The sequence below is a fragment of the Hipposideros armiger genome, unplaced genomic scaffold (genome assembly GCF_001890085.2).
Source record: "Hipposideros armiger isolate ML-2016 unplaced genomic scaffold, ASM189008v1 scaffold_281, whole genome shotgun sequence".
Classification (NCBI taxonomy): Eukaryota; Metazoa; Chordata; class Mammalia; order Chiroptera; family Hipposideridae; genus Hipposideros; species Hipposideros armiger.
The window spans coordinates 166,538-183,892 of record NW_017731631.1 but is presented as its reverse complement, the minus strand read 5'-3'; the positions used below and the strand labels follow the sequence as shown (position 1 = coordinate 183,892).

The 17,355-nt window shown below is 37.8% G+C and overlaps 1 protein-coding gene across 1 annotated transcript in view; it reads right to left on the bottom strand.

Annotated features, from left to right (window-relative positions):
- Positions 1 to 17,355, bottom strand: part of TENM1 (teneurin transmembrane protein 1) — a 231,736-nt gene that overhangs the window by 79,539 nt on the left and 134,842 nt on the right. The window contains exon 12 of the mRNA XM_019657906.1: positions 15,473 to 15,627. Coding sequence (XP_019513451.1) covers positions 15,473 to 15,627 — 155 coding nt within the window. The remainder of the gene's footprint in view (positions 1 to 15,472; positions 15,628 to 17,355) is intronic.

The following is a 17,355-nucleotide window of genomic DNA, read 5'->3' as shown; positions in this document are numbered from 1 at the left end:
TGCGTATCTGCTGGCTTGCAAAGCTGCCATGTACAGAAAATATACATCTAAAACAAATCCACTGTGCTTGGACTCTATGAAGTTGGTTGTGACTGGCTTTATCCAGAGTTTCTCTTACTCTCTTATGTAAATATTCTCTAGAACCTTAGCATCATGTGATTCTTGAGGATGCTTTCACGATGGGTCATACCACTCTCCTATATACCTTTTGGAGACAGAATTCTGTTCTGAATGATTCAGAAGGTTGGCCCATGACATTTCCTATATGCTTAGAATTTACTTATAAATAATAATACATTGGGTATTTACTACTAAATATATTTTATATTTCCTCTCTCAAGTCTCCTTGTCAGACATTGGGATTACTCCTTCAGAATCCTCTTCTCTTTGATGTGGAGCTGGAAGTTCATTCTGAGGTGAATCAAATAAACACCTGCTCTTCTTATGTATATCAAGATAAACACTTCTCAACAGGTGTAGCCTCTCGGTAAATATTTTATATGTCCCTGTGTTCACTTTTCCAAATATGCATATATTAGCTTTTGCATGAAAAGATGACATTCCTGATGACAGTCAACAGAACTTTCTTTTTGAATTGTGTTTCCATTTAACAAATATGGGTTATCACTGATTCATACACCTTCCCTTCCCATAGTTAATAGAGTGCAGGGCTATATTTAAAGGTATAGTCTGAAATATAGTTAGGCCAACTGGCTTACATTGGAACTTAGCCCAGGATGTTGGCTGTATAAACCCTAGACAGTAACCACTGAATTCCCCAACCAGATATTTCTGTATCTTAGAGAGTTTCAGGTTTATTTCAGGTCATGGTGCCTGCCAAGCAAAATGTGTGGAAGACTGAGTGATTCAAAAGTAGTTTGCAAGCTTTGCATCTTTTGACACTCCCTGAACTTTGAAGATGCTTTTCCTCTAGTGCTTAATAGTTTTAATAAGAGCTAATGTGCCATTGTCCTTTGTGTGGAAAGAGGACACTGCTGAGGGAGTTATAGTCATGTGATAAATTATGTTTTCGATATAGCATTGAGCACGGTACTTGACTTTTATTTTAAGGTCCCTGACAACTCTGGCTATTTGCTTGTGTGCAGACATTTCAGTGGTATTTGGGTATGCTGGAGTTGAAGATGTTGGACTGCTGTTCTCTACTTCTTATATAAACAACCTGAAATATCACTTTGGAGGGAGCAATATAATAGGTTATTATACCCCAATTGTGATTTTACCTAAGACATGCAGACCTGAAAACTGCAGTTAAAAAAAGAGTTTAAATGATTTTGGAGAAGGGAAATGATATTTAAAGGAAATCTGTGGATTATCTTATTGCAATGATTTTCCCAGTTTATCATTTTGTTAAATTTGGGTTTTTATATATTAGAATTTTTAAAACTGATTGACATGCTTGGAACCTGAATTTACTTTTTTTAATTAAAGTTTATTGGGGTGACAATGGTTAGTAAAGTTACATATGTTTCAAGTGATAAAAAAAGAAGTAATTGGATAGACAATACAACTCATAGGCCAAACTTGCTTCAAAAATCCTAGGATACCACTTTCTTCTTATGAATACATCAGCCTTATAACTTCTTTCCTTTTTGATTTCCCACTTAGCTGGGAGCCTCTTTGTTTTGTCTTAGGAGAATCATATTCTGCATATTGACCTACATAAACTGTGTCTTATTTATTTACTCTCATATTTAATTTTTTTGTGTGTGAAATTGGCACACCTAGGATGGCTATAAGCTACCCACTGAATGAGCTGCTCCTTTACCTCTTGATTTCAAATAGACAGAAGATGACCTAAAATCTATACATGTCAAATCACAGATGTATGAAAATCATACTACATTCAGCCTTAGCTCCATAGTCAGTGTGACAGTTCTTGAAAGTAGAAAGAAAATGAAGGATTTGGGACACCATTCAATGACTACAGTGAATATCATTTAAGTGATTTAGATAGAGCTTCACATCAGCATTAGGCAGATGAAACATTCTATTATGGTCACAGCAAATTAAGATCAGTCTCTGTAGCACATGCTTGTTATAGCCCATCAAACTCATCTATAGGTATATGCATGCCTCTTTGCAAAAGGTACACCTATGTACCAAGGACAGAAAGAAAGATTACACAATTTCTATAGCACTTTGAAACTTGTTCTTGGTCCTTTTCATCTTGGTTCTCTAAATTATCAATTCAATTCTCTGTTCTGTGAATGGAAGTTCAAATACTAATACAGTTATGAGCCACATAATGACATTTTGGTCAACGATGAACCAGATATATGACCATGGTGCTGTAATATTATAATCTCACTAGAATCTTTTATACCATATTTTACTATCTTTTCTATGTTTATATATGTTTATATACACAAATACCATTGTGTTACAATTGCCTATGGTATTCGATATTGTAACATACTGTACAGGTTTGTGGCCGAGGAACAATAGGCTATATACCATATAGCCTAGGTGTGTAGTAGTCTAGACCATCTAAGTTTGTGTAAGTGTACTCTATGTTTGCAAACAACAAAATCACCTAATGGTGCATTTCTCAGAACACATCCCTATTGTTAAGTGGATCATGACTGTACTACTACTGCTACTGTTGCTGCTGATACTAATTTATTGAGCACTTATGAGCTTGGCAGTTTGCTGAGTGATTTGTATATATATTATCTCATTAGTTCTCACAACTTCCCTACAGAGGAAAGTAACATTATCATCCAATTTACAGATAAGGAATTTTTCTCAGGGAGACACATCTGCAAGTGGTGGTTCTGGGATAGAAACCCAGGTAGTCTGTGTTCCCAAACACTATGTTTTACTGACTTTTTATGTTGGTATAACTAGGAAGGAGAGTCTACCCTAAAGGTCTGATTTTGTCTCTTGCACCTTCTATGAAAGGACTAGAGAAAAATTAGGCTCTCCTTTGCAGTTCCTGAAGGTGTTTTCCTGCATTTTACAGAGTGAAGAGAGTAGGTTTGGATTAAATGAGCAATAAATAACATTATCCAGGAATGCATTTAAATTAGAGACTGACAACCACAGATATTACACAATCAGAATAACCACCTTGGAGACTTATTTTGTTCTTGTGTTCTTTTACTTTAGAAAGTGTATGGTGAATCAACAGAAAATATTTCCTGAAGGTGCCAATTAATATTTTTTTAAAATTAAAGTTTATTGGGGTGACAATTGTTAGCAAAGTTACATAGATTTCATGTGTACAATTCAGTAATACATCATCTATATATTACATGGTGTGTTTACCACCCAGAGTCAGTTTTCTTATATCATCCCTTATACGTATTTGTAAAGCAGTTCATACTTTTCCAAATGCTTTCACATTTTAAAAAACTGAGGACACTTAATCAATAATTAAAATTAGCCTCATAAGGAGAAATAATTAACCAGCTCTAAAATTCTAGTGACTGTTTTCCAAGTGTAGAGCTGAATCTGGAATTATAGAGAAACCTCTTTTGGGTCAATAGTAAACAAAAACAATTTAGTTTATTTAAATATATTGCCATTTCAGAGGAATGATTAAATGATTAAATGAACAGAATAAATGATTAAAAAATAGGTGTTCTTTTTCTAAAATATAGAAATGACAACTAAAAGTAGTGTTTATTTAGCATTATTATGTAATGTTTAGCTATAAACTTTAACAGATTACTCATTTACAGGTGAGTAACGTTGAGAGTCACTAGGGACTCCTAAAGAAAACTTTTTTATGGTTCTTGTTGCTTCTGTCAAATCAGTCTGAACAACACTAACTGCCATCTCATGCTCTATGATAGCATAATTTGATTGCTATATAGATCAAGTTTTGTGCCACCTTCTTTCTATATGCCACCCACCTGACTGCTGTAGCAAATGAATACATAAAAGCCAAGGTTACATGTAATACTATATGATCTCTCTCTTCACTTCTGATCAACACCAACAATTTACAGTTGTGAGTGCCTTTCAAAAAACAAAGTTCTTATGGCAGAATAATATTCCATTGTGTATATATACCAAATCTTCTTTATCCAATCATCTATTGAAGGACATTTTGGTTGTTTCCATGTCTTGACCACCATAAATAAAGCTACAATGAACATAAGAGCACATATATCTTTATGGATAAATGTTTTCAGATTTTTGGGGTAGATACACAGGAGAGGAATTGCTGGGTTATAATGTGTATACACCTGAAACCTATGTAACTTTACTAACAATTGTCACCCCAATCAACTTAAATAAAAAAAACCCCAAAAACAAACAACAAAAAAACCCTAAAGTTCTTTCATATTTGTTTTCATGTTTATCTGTTACAGCAGCCTTAGGAGACAATCTGTGTTTTTATCCCACTTTTTGCTATTGAGGAAACTTATACACAGAGACCCTAAGTAACTAGCCTGAAGTCACACTGTTAATAAATGGCAGAATCTGAACTCACAGCCAGGATTTTCTATGTTCTTTCTACTAGATGTCCTACCTTCATCAAAGGGAAATGGGTAATTAGGCAATTATCCAGATAACTTTGGTAAAATATGTCCCAGTATTCCTGAAGAAATGAATAATTGTTCCAAGCTGATAAGCATGTCTATTAGGAAGTGTGCTCATTTTTATTCAATAGTCATCACTTTCTAATTTAAGTACTTTCACATTTAAGGCTATTGATATATTGAGGTATTTGAGAAGAGCGTGTCTAAGTCAGCAGTGCCTTTCCACCATGGTTGATGTAGACTACGCATATGCTCCTCCTTTACCTTGCAGAGACTAGCACTTCCCCATACCCATTTCTACATTTATTGTATGAGCCTTTGGATCAGCAGGAGGCACTGGCTGTTACTGATGTGTATTGACCGAGTGCATGTAGCTGAAATGAATAGAACAGAACATTGCTGATTTAGGATGCTTCCATTTGGACTGCTGCAACAACCAATTGCTGAACAGTCAGATGTCTGCACTATTGATGTCCAGGCAGGAGAACAGAGGAAGAAAATGGGAAAATCCATTGGCCATTTGGATGGTATGAGTTTATTATTGTTATTGGAAAAACAACACATAACATTAAATTTACCATCTTAACCACTTTTAAGTGTACAGTTAAGTAGTGTTAAGTATATTCACATTGTTGTGCAACAGATTTCTAGAGTTTCTTTATCTTTATCACTAATTCCTTCTCTCCCCTCTCCTTGGTATCCCCCTTTCTACTTTCTGTTTTTATGCTTTTGACTACTTTAGATACTTCATATGAGTGGAATCTTACAGTATTTGTCTTTTTGTGACTGACTTATTTCATTTTGCATAATGTCCTCAAGGTTAATCCATGTTGTAGCATGTGACAAAGTTTCCTTCTTCATTAAGGCTGTATAATATTCCATTGTATGTATTGATATATACCAGCTTTTCTTTATCCTGGCATAAGTTGTAATGTCATCTTACCCAATAGTTAGTGGACACTATGAAAGTAGTTGATTCAGTTGGCTAAACTAACCATGACAAAACAGGACAAAGTAAATGGTTGGCACAAGGGTAACAAAATAACTTTTTTGGTTTCTTATTACTAACCCCTGGGCCTTGGTAATCTGCCATTTGAGCCATTCTCCATTCCCTAATCTTCTCTTATCGCTTTCTCACCTTTACTTTACTCCCATCTAGCTGTGCCTTCTGCCCTGTGGTATTGTTGGTCCCTGGTAGAAGTGTTTACAGATATTTCAGATAACTTGCTTTTATCTTCCATGTCTTGCTGTTTACCTGGAACTCTCGCCTGCATTCTACCACATATCCCTCTGTCTGAATTATCTAGAGTGTGACCACAGACGTTTTCTTTGATTTGACAGTGAGAAAATTTCTGTAGTCATTGAAGCATCGGGAGGGTGTGCTGGAGGTGGAGGTGGTGAGATTTCCATCTCTAGTAGCAAGAATTTTGAAAATAAACTTTCTCCCCCCTTCCCAGGCGATCCCTTTATTTAAGCAAACTTATTATAATTCAGATTTTCTTGATTACTTATAGAGCCTTGCAAAATTTAGAAGTCTGTCCCTGCAGGGAATTTCACTTATAATGGCCTCCATTCGGAAGATCTAATTTTGTTCTCTTTCAGTGTGAACACAGGAAAGCGATGGAAGTGCACAAAGAAAGGCAAGTAACCCCTGAAGAACTTGAGTTTCAATATCATCTGTATCACTCAGGGTGATGGAGGACATTGTGTAGACATGAAACTGTTGGCACCGGAGAGAGGAAGAGAAAATGAGAGACATTAGGCAAGAATTTTAAGAAGGGGAAAAGAAGGTACCTTTTCTGTTCTAAAACTACAGTTTCTTTTCTTTTATTCTCCCTTGATTGCTGTAACTTTCCATACCTAGATGTCACTATATATATTTTTTCAAAACAACAGAAAATGTTAAATCCACTTGTATAGAGTTGAATTGACATGTAGATTTTGAAGAGGAGGCTTTATATTTCCCCTTCTATCTATTTGTGGTTAGTTATCTAAAGCTTGAAAAATATTCTAAGGACAATAGATAATGGCGTTTTCAGTTATGCAGAGAGTGGAAGACAACCAGGAAAGGCAGAGATCTGCTGCTTGGGGCAGGTGGTATAATGCTGATGGATGAAAAAGAAAAGTTTCGTTTTCTCTGTTTAAGGAGAATGACCACAAAGAACATTGATTCAAAGTTACCAAAGTCTCAGATGGGTGAAGGCACTGCAAAAGAGCAGCTAACTAACTACTTTAAACTGAGTTCAAGTTTCCTGGCCAGGAAGAATTACCTCTTAGAGAGAATTTGCAAATGGGTTTTTAGAACAAATTTTTGTGATTATTGAGAAACAGAGGGCAGTAGAGATTAGGGATAGTTAAATATAGCTCTGACTTCAAGAAGAATCAGAAGATGTGCTCCATAACTGCATCAAGAAGGAACCTGATTCAGAAAAGATCCTTGAATTGTGCTGTTAGACAGTTGTTTCTTAGATGAGAAAGTGGTACTTATAGATACTGTGACTAGAAATAAATTATGTCAAGGGAGTCTTATTTTGTTTCAAACAGAGTTACCAACCTGGTGAGGTTTCTCATGATACCTCTGTTGATAAGTTGGGGAAAATATCAGTGAGGGTAGAGGCTTTCAACTTGTTTTGACTGTGACCTTCGTTAAGATATATTTTACAGCACTATCCAGGATACACAATTGAAATAAAAGTTTCATGAAATAATACTTACTTACCGTTACTACACATGATACTCTCTGAACTTTTAGTTTTATTTCATTATTTAAAAAAGCTGGTCATATGCCATTATGTTGAACTCCTGATCCACTATGAATCATAACACATAGGTGATAGTTCAAACACATGGGTTCATAATCTAATAGATAATGAGTCCAGTAGTGCTACAATTTCATCTTGGTCTATTTATCCATCAATTTTATCGTGGATGAGGACATAGAAGGCATTTATCAAATCCATAGGTGACACAAGGCTGGGAAGTATAGTGAAGCTATTGGATAATAGCAAAAGACTATAAAGATATAGACTGAACGCAATAAGATGGAATTGAATACAGACTAATGTAAGATCCTACACTATGATGCAAATAATGAACTGTGCAAGTACCAGATGAGGAGATAAGGATAGAGACATATGAATTTTTAGTCCTCTGTAATCACATCATATGTAAAAAATGTCTGAAAAGCCAATTCAACTTTAGCTGTGGTTTCTTAACCTGTGCTCTTTATTTCCTTAACATTTTGCAAAAGTGCCTTGGGCGTTGCCATGCAAACTACCACTGGGTGGGAGTGATCCCGAATAAGGAAGGTTCTGGGATACTACTTCTCATTTGAATCTGCTGTTTGCATCTGTTTTATAAATGGGGTTTATTTTGTTTGAAGTAAATGTTCTTTGGCAAAACTCCTTTTGAAAACCACGAGGCAAAATTAACAGAGACAGAGAATATAGAAAGAGAGTTGTCATAGTCCCCATTCTACCTCTGAGTTAAAGCAATCTGGGTTATTTTATTCATTTCTGAAAGCGTCAGTTTCAAAGAGATAGATAAATGGGAACATGTTCAGAGAAGAGTGAGGAGAATGGTGAAAGAACTAAAAACCATGCCAAGTGAGGTGTTATTAGATGAATTGCAGATGTGACTTAGTAAGCCTGAGAGAGTTGTTCACATATATTGATAGGGCTGTCATGTGGAAGAAGAAGTTTGATATGGTAGTTTGCTGAAAAACATGTGGACTTTGGCACCAGGTTGACCAGGTTCAAATTTCAACTCTGCCACTTATCAGTTGTGTGACCTTGGTCAAGTTACTCAACTCCTCTGAACCTTGTTTTTCATACTTATTAAAAATAGGGAAGCACTATTTACCTTGAAGCATTGTCATGAGGATTAAGTAAGATAATACATATGAAAGTACCCAGTATAGTGCTTGGTTCACTAATATGTTTATTCCTAGAAAACAGATTAAATTCATAACAAAGGGCCTGAAGAGTTGCAGTAAGACTAGATGGTGAAAGTTAAAGGAAGATGAAACAGTTAAAGGGAACCCGGAAGAGCTTTCCCTCAGTCAGAGACATTCATTCAAAGATTCAGTGAGCTGTCTGGGGGTGCTGGTGCATTCCTTATCACAAGAGGCATTTAAGGAGAGGTTGGACTGTTTCTACCTGGGGAGAATATTCTGGAGGGAAGTCCAGCATCAAATGGTTGGGGAGAGGAGTAGGGTTTCCAGTAGACTAACTCAATTGCTTAAAGGCATGGGGGCAAAGTTTGCTCCTCCAAAGAACCAATTATTGTCCTTCTTTCGTAACCATGGTTGATGCCTCCCTCCACCAGTTAGGTACTTTTGAGAATCACTAGGGAGTATACAGACGACCCAATAAGCATTTGTGGAGGACTGGTTATGTAGCAGATACTCTCAGAAAACACCTCAAAGTGTGTACTTTAGGGACAGTGGGTCAACAGGATTACCTAGCTGTATAGAAGCTTCATGTTTCTGGTGTATCTGCTGTTGGGCTGACTTGAGGGAGTGTATTAGGCTGGTTCCAAGGCTGAAATCAGCTCTCACATTTTCTATCACACCAAGAGACTTGGTCTAACTCCCAATTCTATTCTAGTCAGGCATGAGATGGACGTGAGTTACCAAAGCAAGATGATTCAAAAGCAGCAATAGAAATAAAGAGCCCAATCTCTTCACAATCAACTCATCTCTTGAAGTGAAAGGCCTGGTTGTTTATGGCAGTGCTTACAAAGGGCAGTTATGCTGTAGAGTTTATGCTGAGAGTTTAGTTACACATTTGAGTAAACCAAAAAAAAGGTATGATTTTGAACAGGAGGCTGATTTTTATTGTCAAAGCAAATTTCATTTCTTGAGATGGTTAGATTTTATTAAACTGTTTCCTAAGTGCCACTGAACATACATCCTGTGAATAAAAGGAATATTTCTCAACCAAACAATATTTGTCACCCACTAAATACAATGATATTTGGTCATCTCCAATTGTTGTTAAAAATATAGAAGTTGAAAAAATGAACACTGGGGTCAGAAAGCTTGTACTAGAATCTTGGCTGCATCACTTAATAACTATGATAATAGTACAACACATAATCCTTCTGACTACCAGTTTTCTCTTTTGTAGATGGGGGTAATTATACCTACTTCACAAGGGTGTTTCAGTTGTGGAGACAAAATGTAAATAAGATGCTTAGCATAGCTCCTGGAAAATAGTAAGCTCTCAATAAGTGGTAGCAGTTATTATTAAAGTTACTGTAGGGAGAACATCAGGATTTGCTGAAGATTAGGGCAGGCTATTGACGATTGCTTCTTCCCCGGGCTGACGCTTGCCTTAGGAAAGCGCAGAAGGCAACAAGTAAGAGAAAAATAAACTCTTGTCTGAATGAATTCCCAGCTTCTAAAGATACTATGATAGCATGGATGGGCCTTCCCTTGTTTGGGACATTTTGGTTTTGGAACGCAGAGATAGTAACAAGGAACTTTAGGAGCTGGGTTATATTTCTGTAGAGAAACCTTGATGGAGTTGGAAGGGACTTTGAGGAAACAGTTGATCCATCTTCCTGACTCCAGAGAGGCCTGCATTTCAAGCATTCATAGATTATTGTCAGTCAATATTTGTTTTAAAAGTTTCAAAAGGTGGGAGTTCTATAAGATCTTTTGATAATGTATCATATTGCCACATAGTCTTAGAATCAGAAAGCTCTTCATAAGGTCTGATTCCAAGCTTCATGCTGTAGCACAGGCCTCTAGTTTCTCTCTTGTCTGTCCCTGTCAGCAGAATCTGTGTTCTCATTTAGAAATTTGCCTTCACCCTCACCCATTAATATATTTGTATTTACTAATACATGAAACTGAGCACAGTATAAGCTCAGCTGGATCATTGTAAGTACTACAATAAACAACAGTGGATTTGTTTTTGGAAGGTGTTATGAAGCTCCCTACCCCGCTTCCCTCTAGCTGAAGACAGCCCATGTTCTTATGTAAAATCACGGGACACATGAGTCTCCAATTGGCTACAGATGTCTAAACAGACAGAGGAAACTCTGGCCATAGAGGCTGAGCATCTCGGAAGCTGCATCGCACTCTGGCTTTCTGCTGGTAGATGCTCTGTCCACTCATCCATATAATTTCAATCAGTGTTCTCCAACTTTTGTCCACCTGTGATTTACATGGGTACTGATTTTTTTCAATGCCAAAGCCTTCCCTTCCCAGCCAAACATCTCAAAAAAAAAGATCTATTTTCACTTTCTCTATTTCTTCACCTCCCACTCTACCATTGCAATCTGGCTCCAATTAATTAGCACTCTACCAAAGGCACTCTTATCAGAGTCACGAATACTGTCAAACCAAATGGCTTCTTAGAAAAACACCTTATTTTGTGTGACCTCTAAGTAGCATTTGCTATTAACTATTCCCTTCCTTTTGAAATGCTTGTTTCACTTAGCTTTTTTGACCACACAGATTCCTGGTTTCCCTCCTACCTGTCAGGTCTCTTCTGCTCAGTATCTTCTGTGGGCTACCAATCCTTAGCCTTCTCTTGAATATTGATATTCCTAGGAATTGGGCCTTAAACTTTCTCTTTTTTTCCTGCTATGTAGCCTCCCTGGAAAAATCTTATCCACTCCTCTATTTGCTATTACCAGTTATAAACTGATAATCCCAAATCTAATCTCCATTTCAGGCCTTGCGCTTTAGACCTATATCACATTGCCTCCCAAATATATTTCCCCAGATGCACATCAGCACATCAAATTCAACATGCCCCAAACTGAATGCATTATCCAACCCTCACCCAAACTACTTCTCTTCTTCTTATATCCTTCTTTCCACCATATACATATACATAGTTTCTTAATTCCAAAATTAAGTCAGTCATCAGTCAACAAGTTCTTTGGGCCGGCCTAGTGGCTCAGTTGGTTAAGAGTTAGTTTAAGAGTGTGAGCTCTGAGCAACAGGGCAGCTGGTTTGATTCCCACATGGGCCAGTGACCCTGCACCTAATCTGAGCTGCCCCTGAGCTGCCAGCAGGTGGCAGGATGGCTCAGCTGGTCAGAGCACGTGTTCCTAAAAACAACACTGCCTGTTAGATGGTGGGCTATGCCCACCCACAACTAAGACTGAACTCAGCACCTTGAGCTGAGCTGCCGACCGGATAGCTCAGTAGATAGAGCGTGCACTCTTAACAACAAGGCTGCTGGTTCGACTCCCGCATGGAATGGTGGCTATGCTCACCTTGCAACTAAGATTGTAACACAGCACCTTGAGTTTAGGGGCCATGAACTGCCGACGGGCAGCCAGATGGTGACTAGCGCCCTCCACAACTAAGATTGAAGAACAACAACTTGGCTGCTCCCCCTCCCCAATTCCCCAACACTGTTCCCCTCCCCCAGAGAGAAACTGAAAAAAAACCAAAACAAGTTCTTTGATTTCTAGCTCTGATATTTCACCAATCTGTCTAGCTTTCTTAATCTATACTGCTGATACTTTAGATTTGGCTATTATAATTGTTCGCTTATGAATCCACATAAATCTGAGCAATTTCATGGTCAACAGAGTTGTATCCCAAAGATATATCATCTGAACATCATAACAAAAAACAAAAAAAAAACAAAACAAAAAAAAACAAACAGCATTGGAAAGCCATTTAATTTGTACAGCAGTCTCTTGAAAAGGTGTTAATCATTTATATATTGATGTTTCATCCCCGTCATACCTATATTACTTCAACTGCCTCTTAAGTGATCTCCCTGCTTCTAACAGTTTTCTTCCACTTGATTCTCTCTATACTACAGCTAGAATGACCTTTCAAAAATGCATTTCCATGCTTAACATTAATTCAAAAATGCATTTCCTTGCTTAATGCTATTATTGGCTCCCTATTGTCTACTGGATAAAACTGAAACACTACATACTTATAAAGTCCTTCACCATATGGTCTCCACTTAGCTCTCTAGCTTCATCTCTCACTACTCTTCCATATTCTTTGTACCATAGTATCCTTTTAGTATTGGTATATATGTTAACTCTGCCTGGTGAGCATTTACTATGCGTGTTCAAAGAACATGCAGTCTATCTTGGGAGACTAGTTGGATATACAGTTGGGTAGCAGAGAACAGATTACATATTAAACATGGTGATACTGGGGGCCAGCCAAATGGCTCAGTTGGTTAAGAGCTCGCTCAAGAGTTTGAGCTCTGAGCAACAGCAGTTCGAGTCCGGCCCGAGCTGAGCAGCTGCTGAACTGCCAACAGGTGGCAGGATGGCTCAGCTTAAAAAAAAAAAAAAAGAAAATAAAGTACGAATTTAAACATGGTGGTACTAACATTCAGTAAGGGGATGAAACAACAGTGAGGACTAGAACCATATGGGAAGGTTCCCACAGAAGAGGTGAACTGTGAGCAGGGTGGGGGATGGGATTTGGACCAGCAGAGGTAATTCTGGACTGAGGGAATGGAGCCATGAGAAGCAGGCCCCTAATGAAGGTGGAGGGTTATAATCTGGACAGTGAGGTAGATAACAGTATGGACTCGTTCTCTGTCAGCCTATGAGGACAAATTCTAGTTACTCTTTAGGGTGCTTTAAGCACAGATCAGGGAATGATAGACAACAGCAGAGATAGCTACCAAATAATTTGGACATGGAGCCTGCTTTCTATCCCAGTCAGTCCTGCTGGTTTCTAACACCCACTCCCCCAATCTATCTTATTCCCCTCCCTCCCAAAAACCCTACTGTTTCTCTAAAGCTGAAGTTTTGTAAGGAAAAGGGAGGGGGCATCAGGGAAACTGAGGCTTGGAATGAAATGTTATAAGGAAAATGTGATTCTGTCTCCTGGCTACCAGAGCCCCTTTTCAATAAGCCGCACTTTAAATCCCAACTTGAAATGGATGAAGTAGCTTTCATGGTGGCAGTTATGGTTTGCAAAGTGTCATATGACAAAGAACCCTTCTCATGGTGATGAGAATCATATGTTTCCTCTATTTTGACAAAGAATTCTCTTTTCAGTGTAAATTTCCCATGAATAAACAGATAAGTTGTTCAGAGCTGACTGACTGATTGCAATTCTAAGTGTCCTACTATAAGTTAAAAATATCCCACAAGTGAATCATACACGTGCACCTTCTCTCTTTTGTCCCCCTCCTCCATAAAAACACATTCACACTCTTGCATACTGCCATGAATAATGCTCCTTTTCCTTGCCTTCTGCAGTATTTTGCATCATAGAAGGTTAGACTGCTCTAGGACTTGATAGTCTGATGTACTCAAATCTCTCTTAAGAATGGTTCATTCATTTTTGTCAGTTTTTCAGGCCTTCCAATTACCATCTTATTTTTGTGGTTGCCTCTATTTTACTATTTTCTGAGTTTCTAGGGGTGAGGCAGGGGCACATAGACAAGAAGAAACCCCCCAATAGGCACATTTTTAGTGTTTTATAGAGATCTGTACATATGGGGGATGGCGATGGCAGGGGATATTAGTTCTAATGACTAAAGCAAGGTTTCTGGCTGATGTGTTCACTTTGCTTTCATTGTTATCCTAGGTTTTGGGTAGTATGAAGAATGAAACAACAGGAATATCCTAACTATAGAGGATATCACTGGCTGTCTACCCAACAGCAATCCTTCATTCCTTGATGACAAAACCCTGAACTTGGTTCAAGAATTAGGTAGCAATATGCTTATGGAAGGTGACCCAGTTCCAGAGGGTCTGAGTCTATTTTGGAGATCTCATTTCTCCTTTGCCAGTGACTGGTGAAGGCAAGGGCATGTGACTAGATTTTGTCCAATGTGACACAAAAGGAAATATGCTGGTATCTTTGCCTACCTCTGGTCATCTTACTATGTGAGTTAATGAAACCTAATTGTTCAAACCACTTTTAGATAAGTGTTTTAATACTTGCCAAAAAAACTATCCTCTCTGATACACTAACCAATTCTAAAACTCTCAATTTCTACTCTAATTTATTTGAAAAGATTGTCTAGTATTCTCCTTCACCAAAGTCACAGGTTCATGGAAATTAGAGCTCAAACGTCTCTCTGAGGATTGTCTAGTCTATTCCCCACCTGTTACATAACAGCCTCTTATTCTTCAGATTAAGAAAGTCATTCACAGGGTGGTGGGACTATGCTTTATGTGTTATAGTCTCTCTGCATGTCTAATCCTGATTTTGTAGTATTGTGGTAACATCAGAATTTTGGACTCAGGTGAGTGCTATGCTGAATTTCCCCTTTTATTCTCACTGACAAAAAGCTTTCCTAAATACATGTAAAATAGATCTCAGAGGGAACATTGCTTTTACTCAAGAAAACTTCCAAATGCCCTCGAAATAACTATTATGGATACATGAATAACAAGTCATGTTCATATATTCATTAAAAAATATTTCTAAAGACTTCAGTAGTCAGTACTTTTCCAAATGTGAGTTACTGTATTATTTAAAAATAATAAAATTATATAGCTTGGAAAATATTTAATAAATAAGATTGGCTTTACCCTCTAATTGATTCAAATTTGAGAGACTTAAATTCTTATGCCCCATCCATGAAGTGTTCTCCCTAACAAGACATGTGACCATCTGACACCCTACAAATGCAGTCAAGGGAATTGTAATAGATATGTATGATATGGGGGGGGGATGGGGCAGCTAATTGAGGGAGTGGGTTGTCACTTTGAGGGGTAAAAAGTATAACCGTTGCACTGTGTTGTACAGCTGAAACTAATTAAAAAATGTTTATTTCACAAAAAAATTCTTATGCCGACATTCCATCTAGCATTATTCTTACCCCCAACAATGCTCTCCTGAGGAGGCAAAAAGTAATTTACATAAAGAGAAACTTCTGCTATCTGGTGTTACAACAGATACCTCAGGCTTCCTTTCTACCTAATTTCTGTATGAGAAAATTGTTATTCATTTCCATGATGCCAAATGGTGATAACGCTTGAAAACCAGTGGTTCCTACCTGAGTGATGTCCATTCCTGAGTCACAGCTCAGTGGCTGTGTGGAAGTCAAACCATTCGAGCCGATTATGGTGGTGATCACAGCATTCTCATCAATTCTCCGAATCATAGTCCCATCCACAAAGTAAATGAATCCATGCCTATCAACTGTGATGCCTGTTGGGAAAGAGCAAATGAACATTAGGACGTTGGTGGGCCACATTTGCACCAAGTTCAGGAATTTGGAAAAAGCCATAAAAATGGAAAAGCATCGTAAAGGTATATGGATTCAATTTTGTTCAGCACACACAGGACAGTAATGAGATAGGTCTGTTCAGGCACACATTGACTTTTTTGTGTATTGAAAAGAAATGACAAAATGTAACCTGTGAAGATAAAGCCAGGTCTAATAATTTTGTGTTGTCCTGTTTTACATTTCAACCCCCTTGATGCTTGCTAACCCCAACAAACAGAAAAAAAAATCCTCTTTAAGATAAATGGGAAAAGACAAGGGAGTCAGCATGCATTATATTTCTTGTAGGGTGTAGATGCTTATTTCCACAGTTAAATTAGAAATAACTGATTTGGAAAGCATTAAAAATATTTTCATCAAGTCATACTCAGTTAGCGGAGAGTTTATAATAATCCTAATAAACTGGACTGACTTTTTTCTCTATAATGTCTATTAAGAGGAATGTTGGAGAGCAAAGTTATGGTATGACAAAGGTAATGGTTATGTTTCTGAAAAAAATAAAAACCAATAAAATTTTCACAGTAGTTTTTGAATACTGTGTTAATTACAGCCTGTTTTCTTGGAAACTAAAATGAAAACAGCAGTTAAAAGGCTTGGATTCTAGTTGAAGACACCACTTAAAACTGATGTGTGCCTTTGAGAAATTAATCTACAAATTTCAGCCTGCTCTTTGGTAAAATATGGAAAAGATCTGCCTATGATATCGTGATTTGTAATAAGAAATGTATATTTGGTCTTCATCCTGATTTCTAGTGAAGAGTACCTAAAACTTGGAATTTCCTAAGTGGTGAGAGATAAAGGTGTCTTTTTTAATGTTAATGAGGTGACGTTGGACCTCATTTAAGGATGGGGGTTGCTTGCCAGTGGAGTCAACCATGTGATTAGAGGGTTCGAACTTTTATTCCCACCCTCTGATTTCCAGGGAGGGGAGAAGGACTGAATGTTGAATCAATCACAAAGGGCCAATGATTTAACCAATCAAGTCTATATATGATTTAATCAATCACCTCTATGTAATGAAGCCTCCATAAAACCCCAAAAGGATGGGTTTCAGAGAGCTTATGTGTTGGTGAACACGTGGAGAGTTGGGAGAGTGGCACATTCTGAGAGGGCAGGGGGGTTAATGCCCTTTTCCCATACCTTGCCCTATGCATCTCTTCCATCTGGCTATTCCTGAGTTATATATTTTTATAATAAACTGGTAATCTAGTAAGTAAAATGTTTCTCTGAATTCTGTGAGTCAAATTAATTGAATCCAAACAAGGGGTTGTTGGAACTGTCAACCTATAGCCTGTGGGTCAGAAGCACAGGTGACAGCCTGGACCTGCAATTGGCATCAGAAGTGGGGGGCTGAGGGATTCTCGTAGGAGTGAGCCCTTAACCTGTGACATCTGATGTTATCTCTGAGTAGATAGCATCAGAACTGAGTGAAATTGTAGGACACTTAGCTGGTGTCAAAAAATTGCTTGTTGGTGGTCTGGGGGAGGGACACCTCACCCTCACCTTCTCCATGCTAGAAATATATTTTAGAACACTTTTTACTGCTTTACCTAGGTAAAGAGACTAACTGTCCTGGTTTGCCTGCGACTGAGGCAGGTTCAGTTTTAAAACTGGGACAGTCCTAGACACACTGGGATGCATTGGTTACTCAA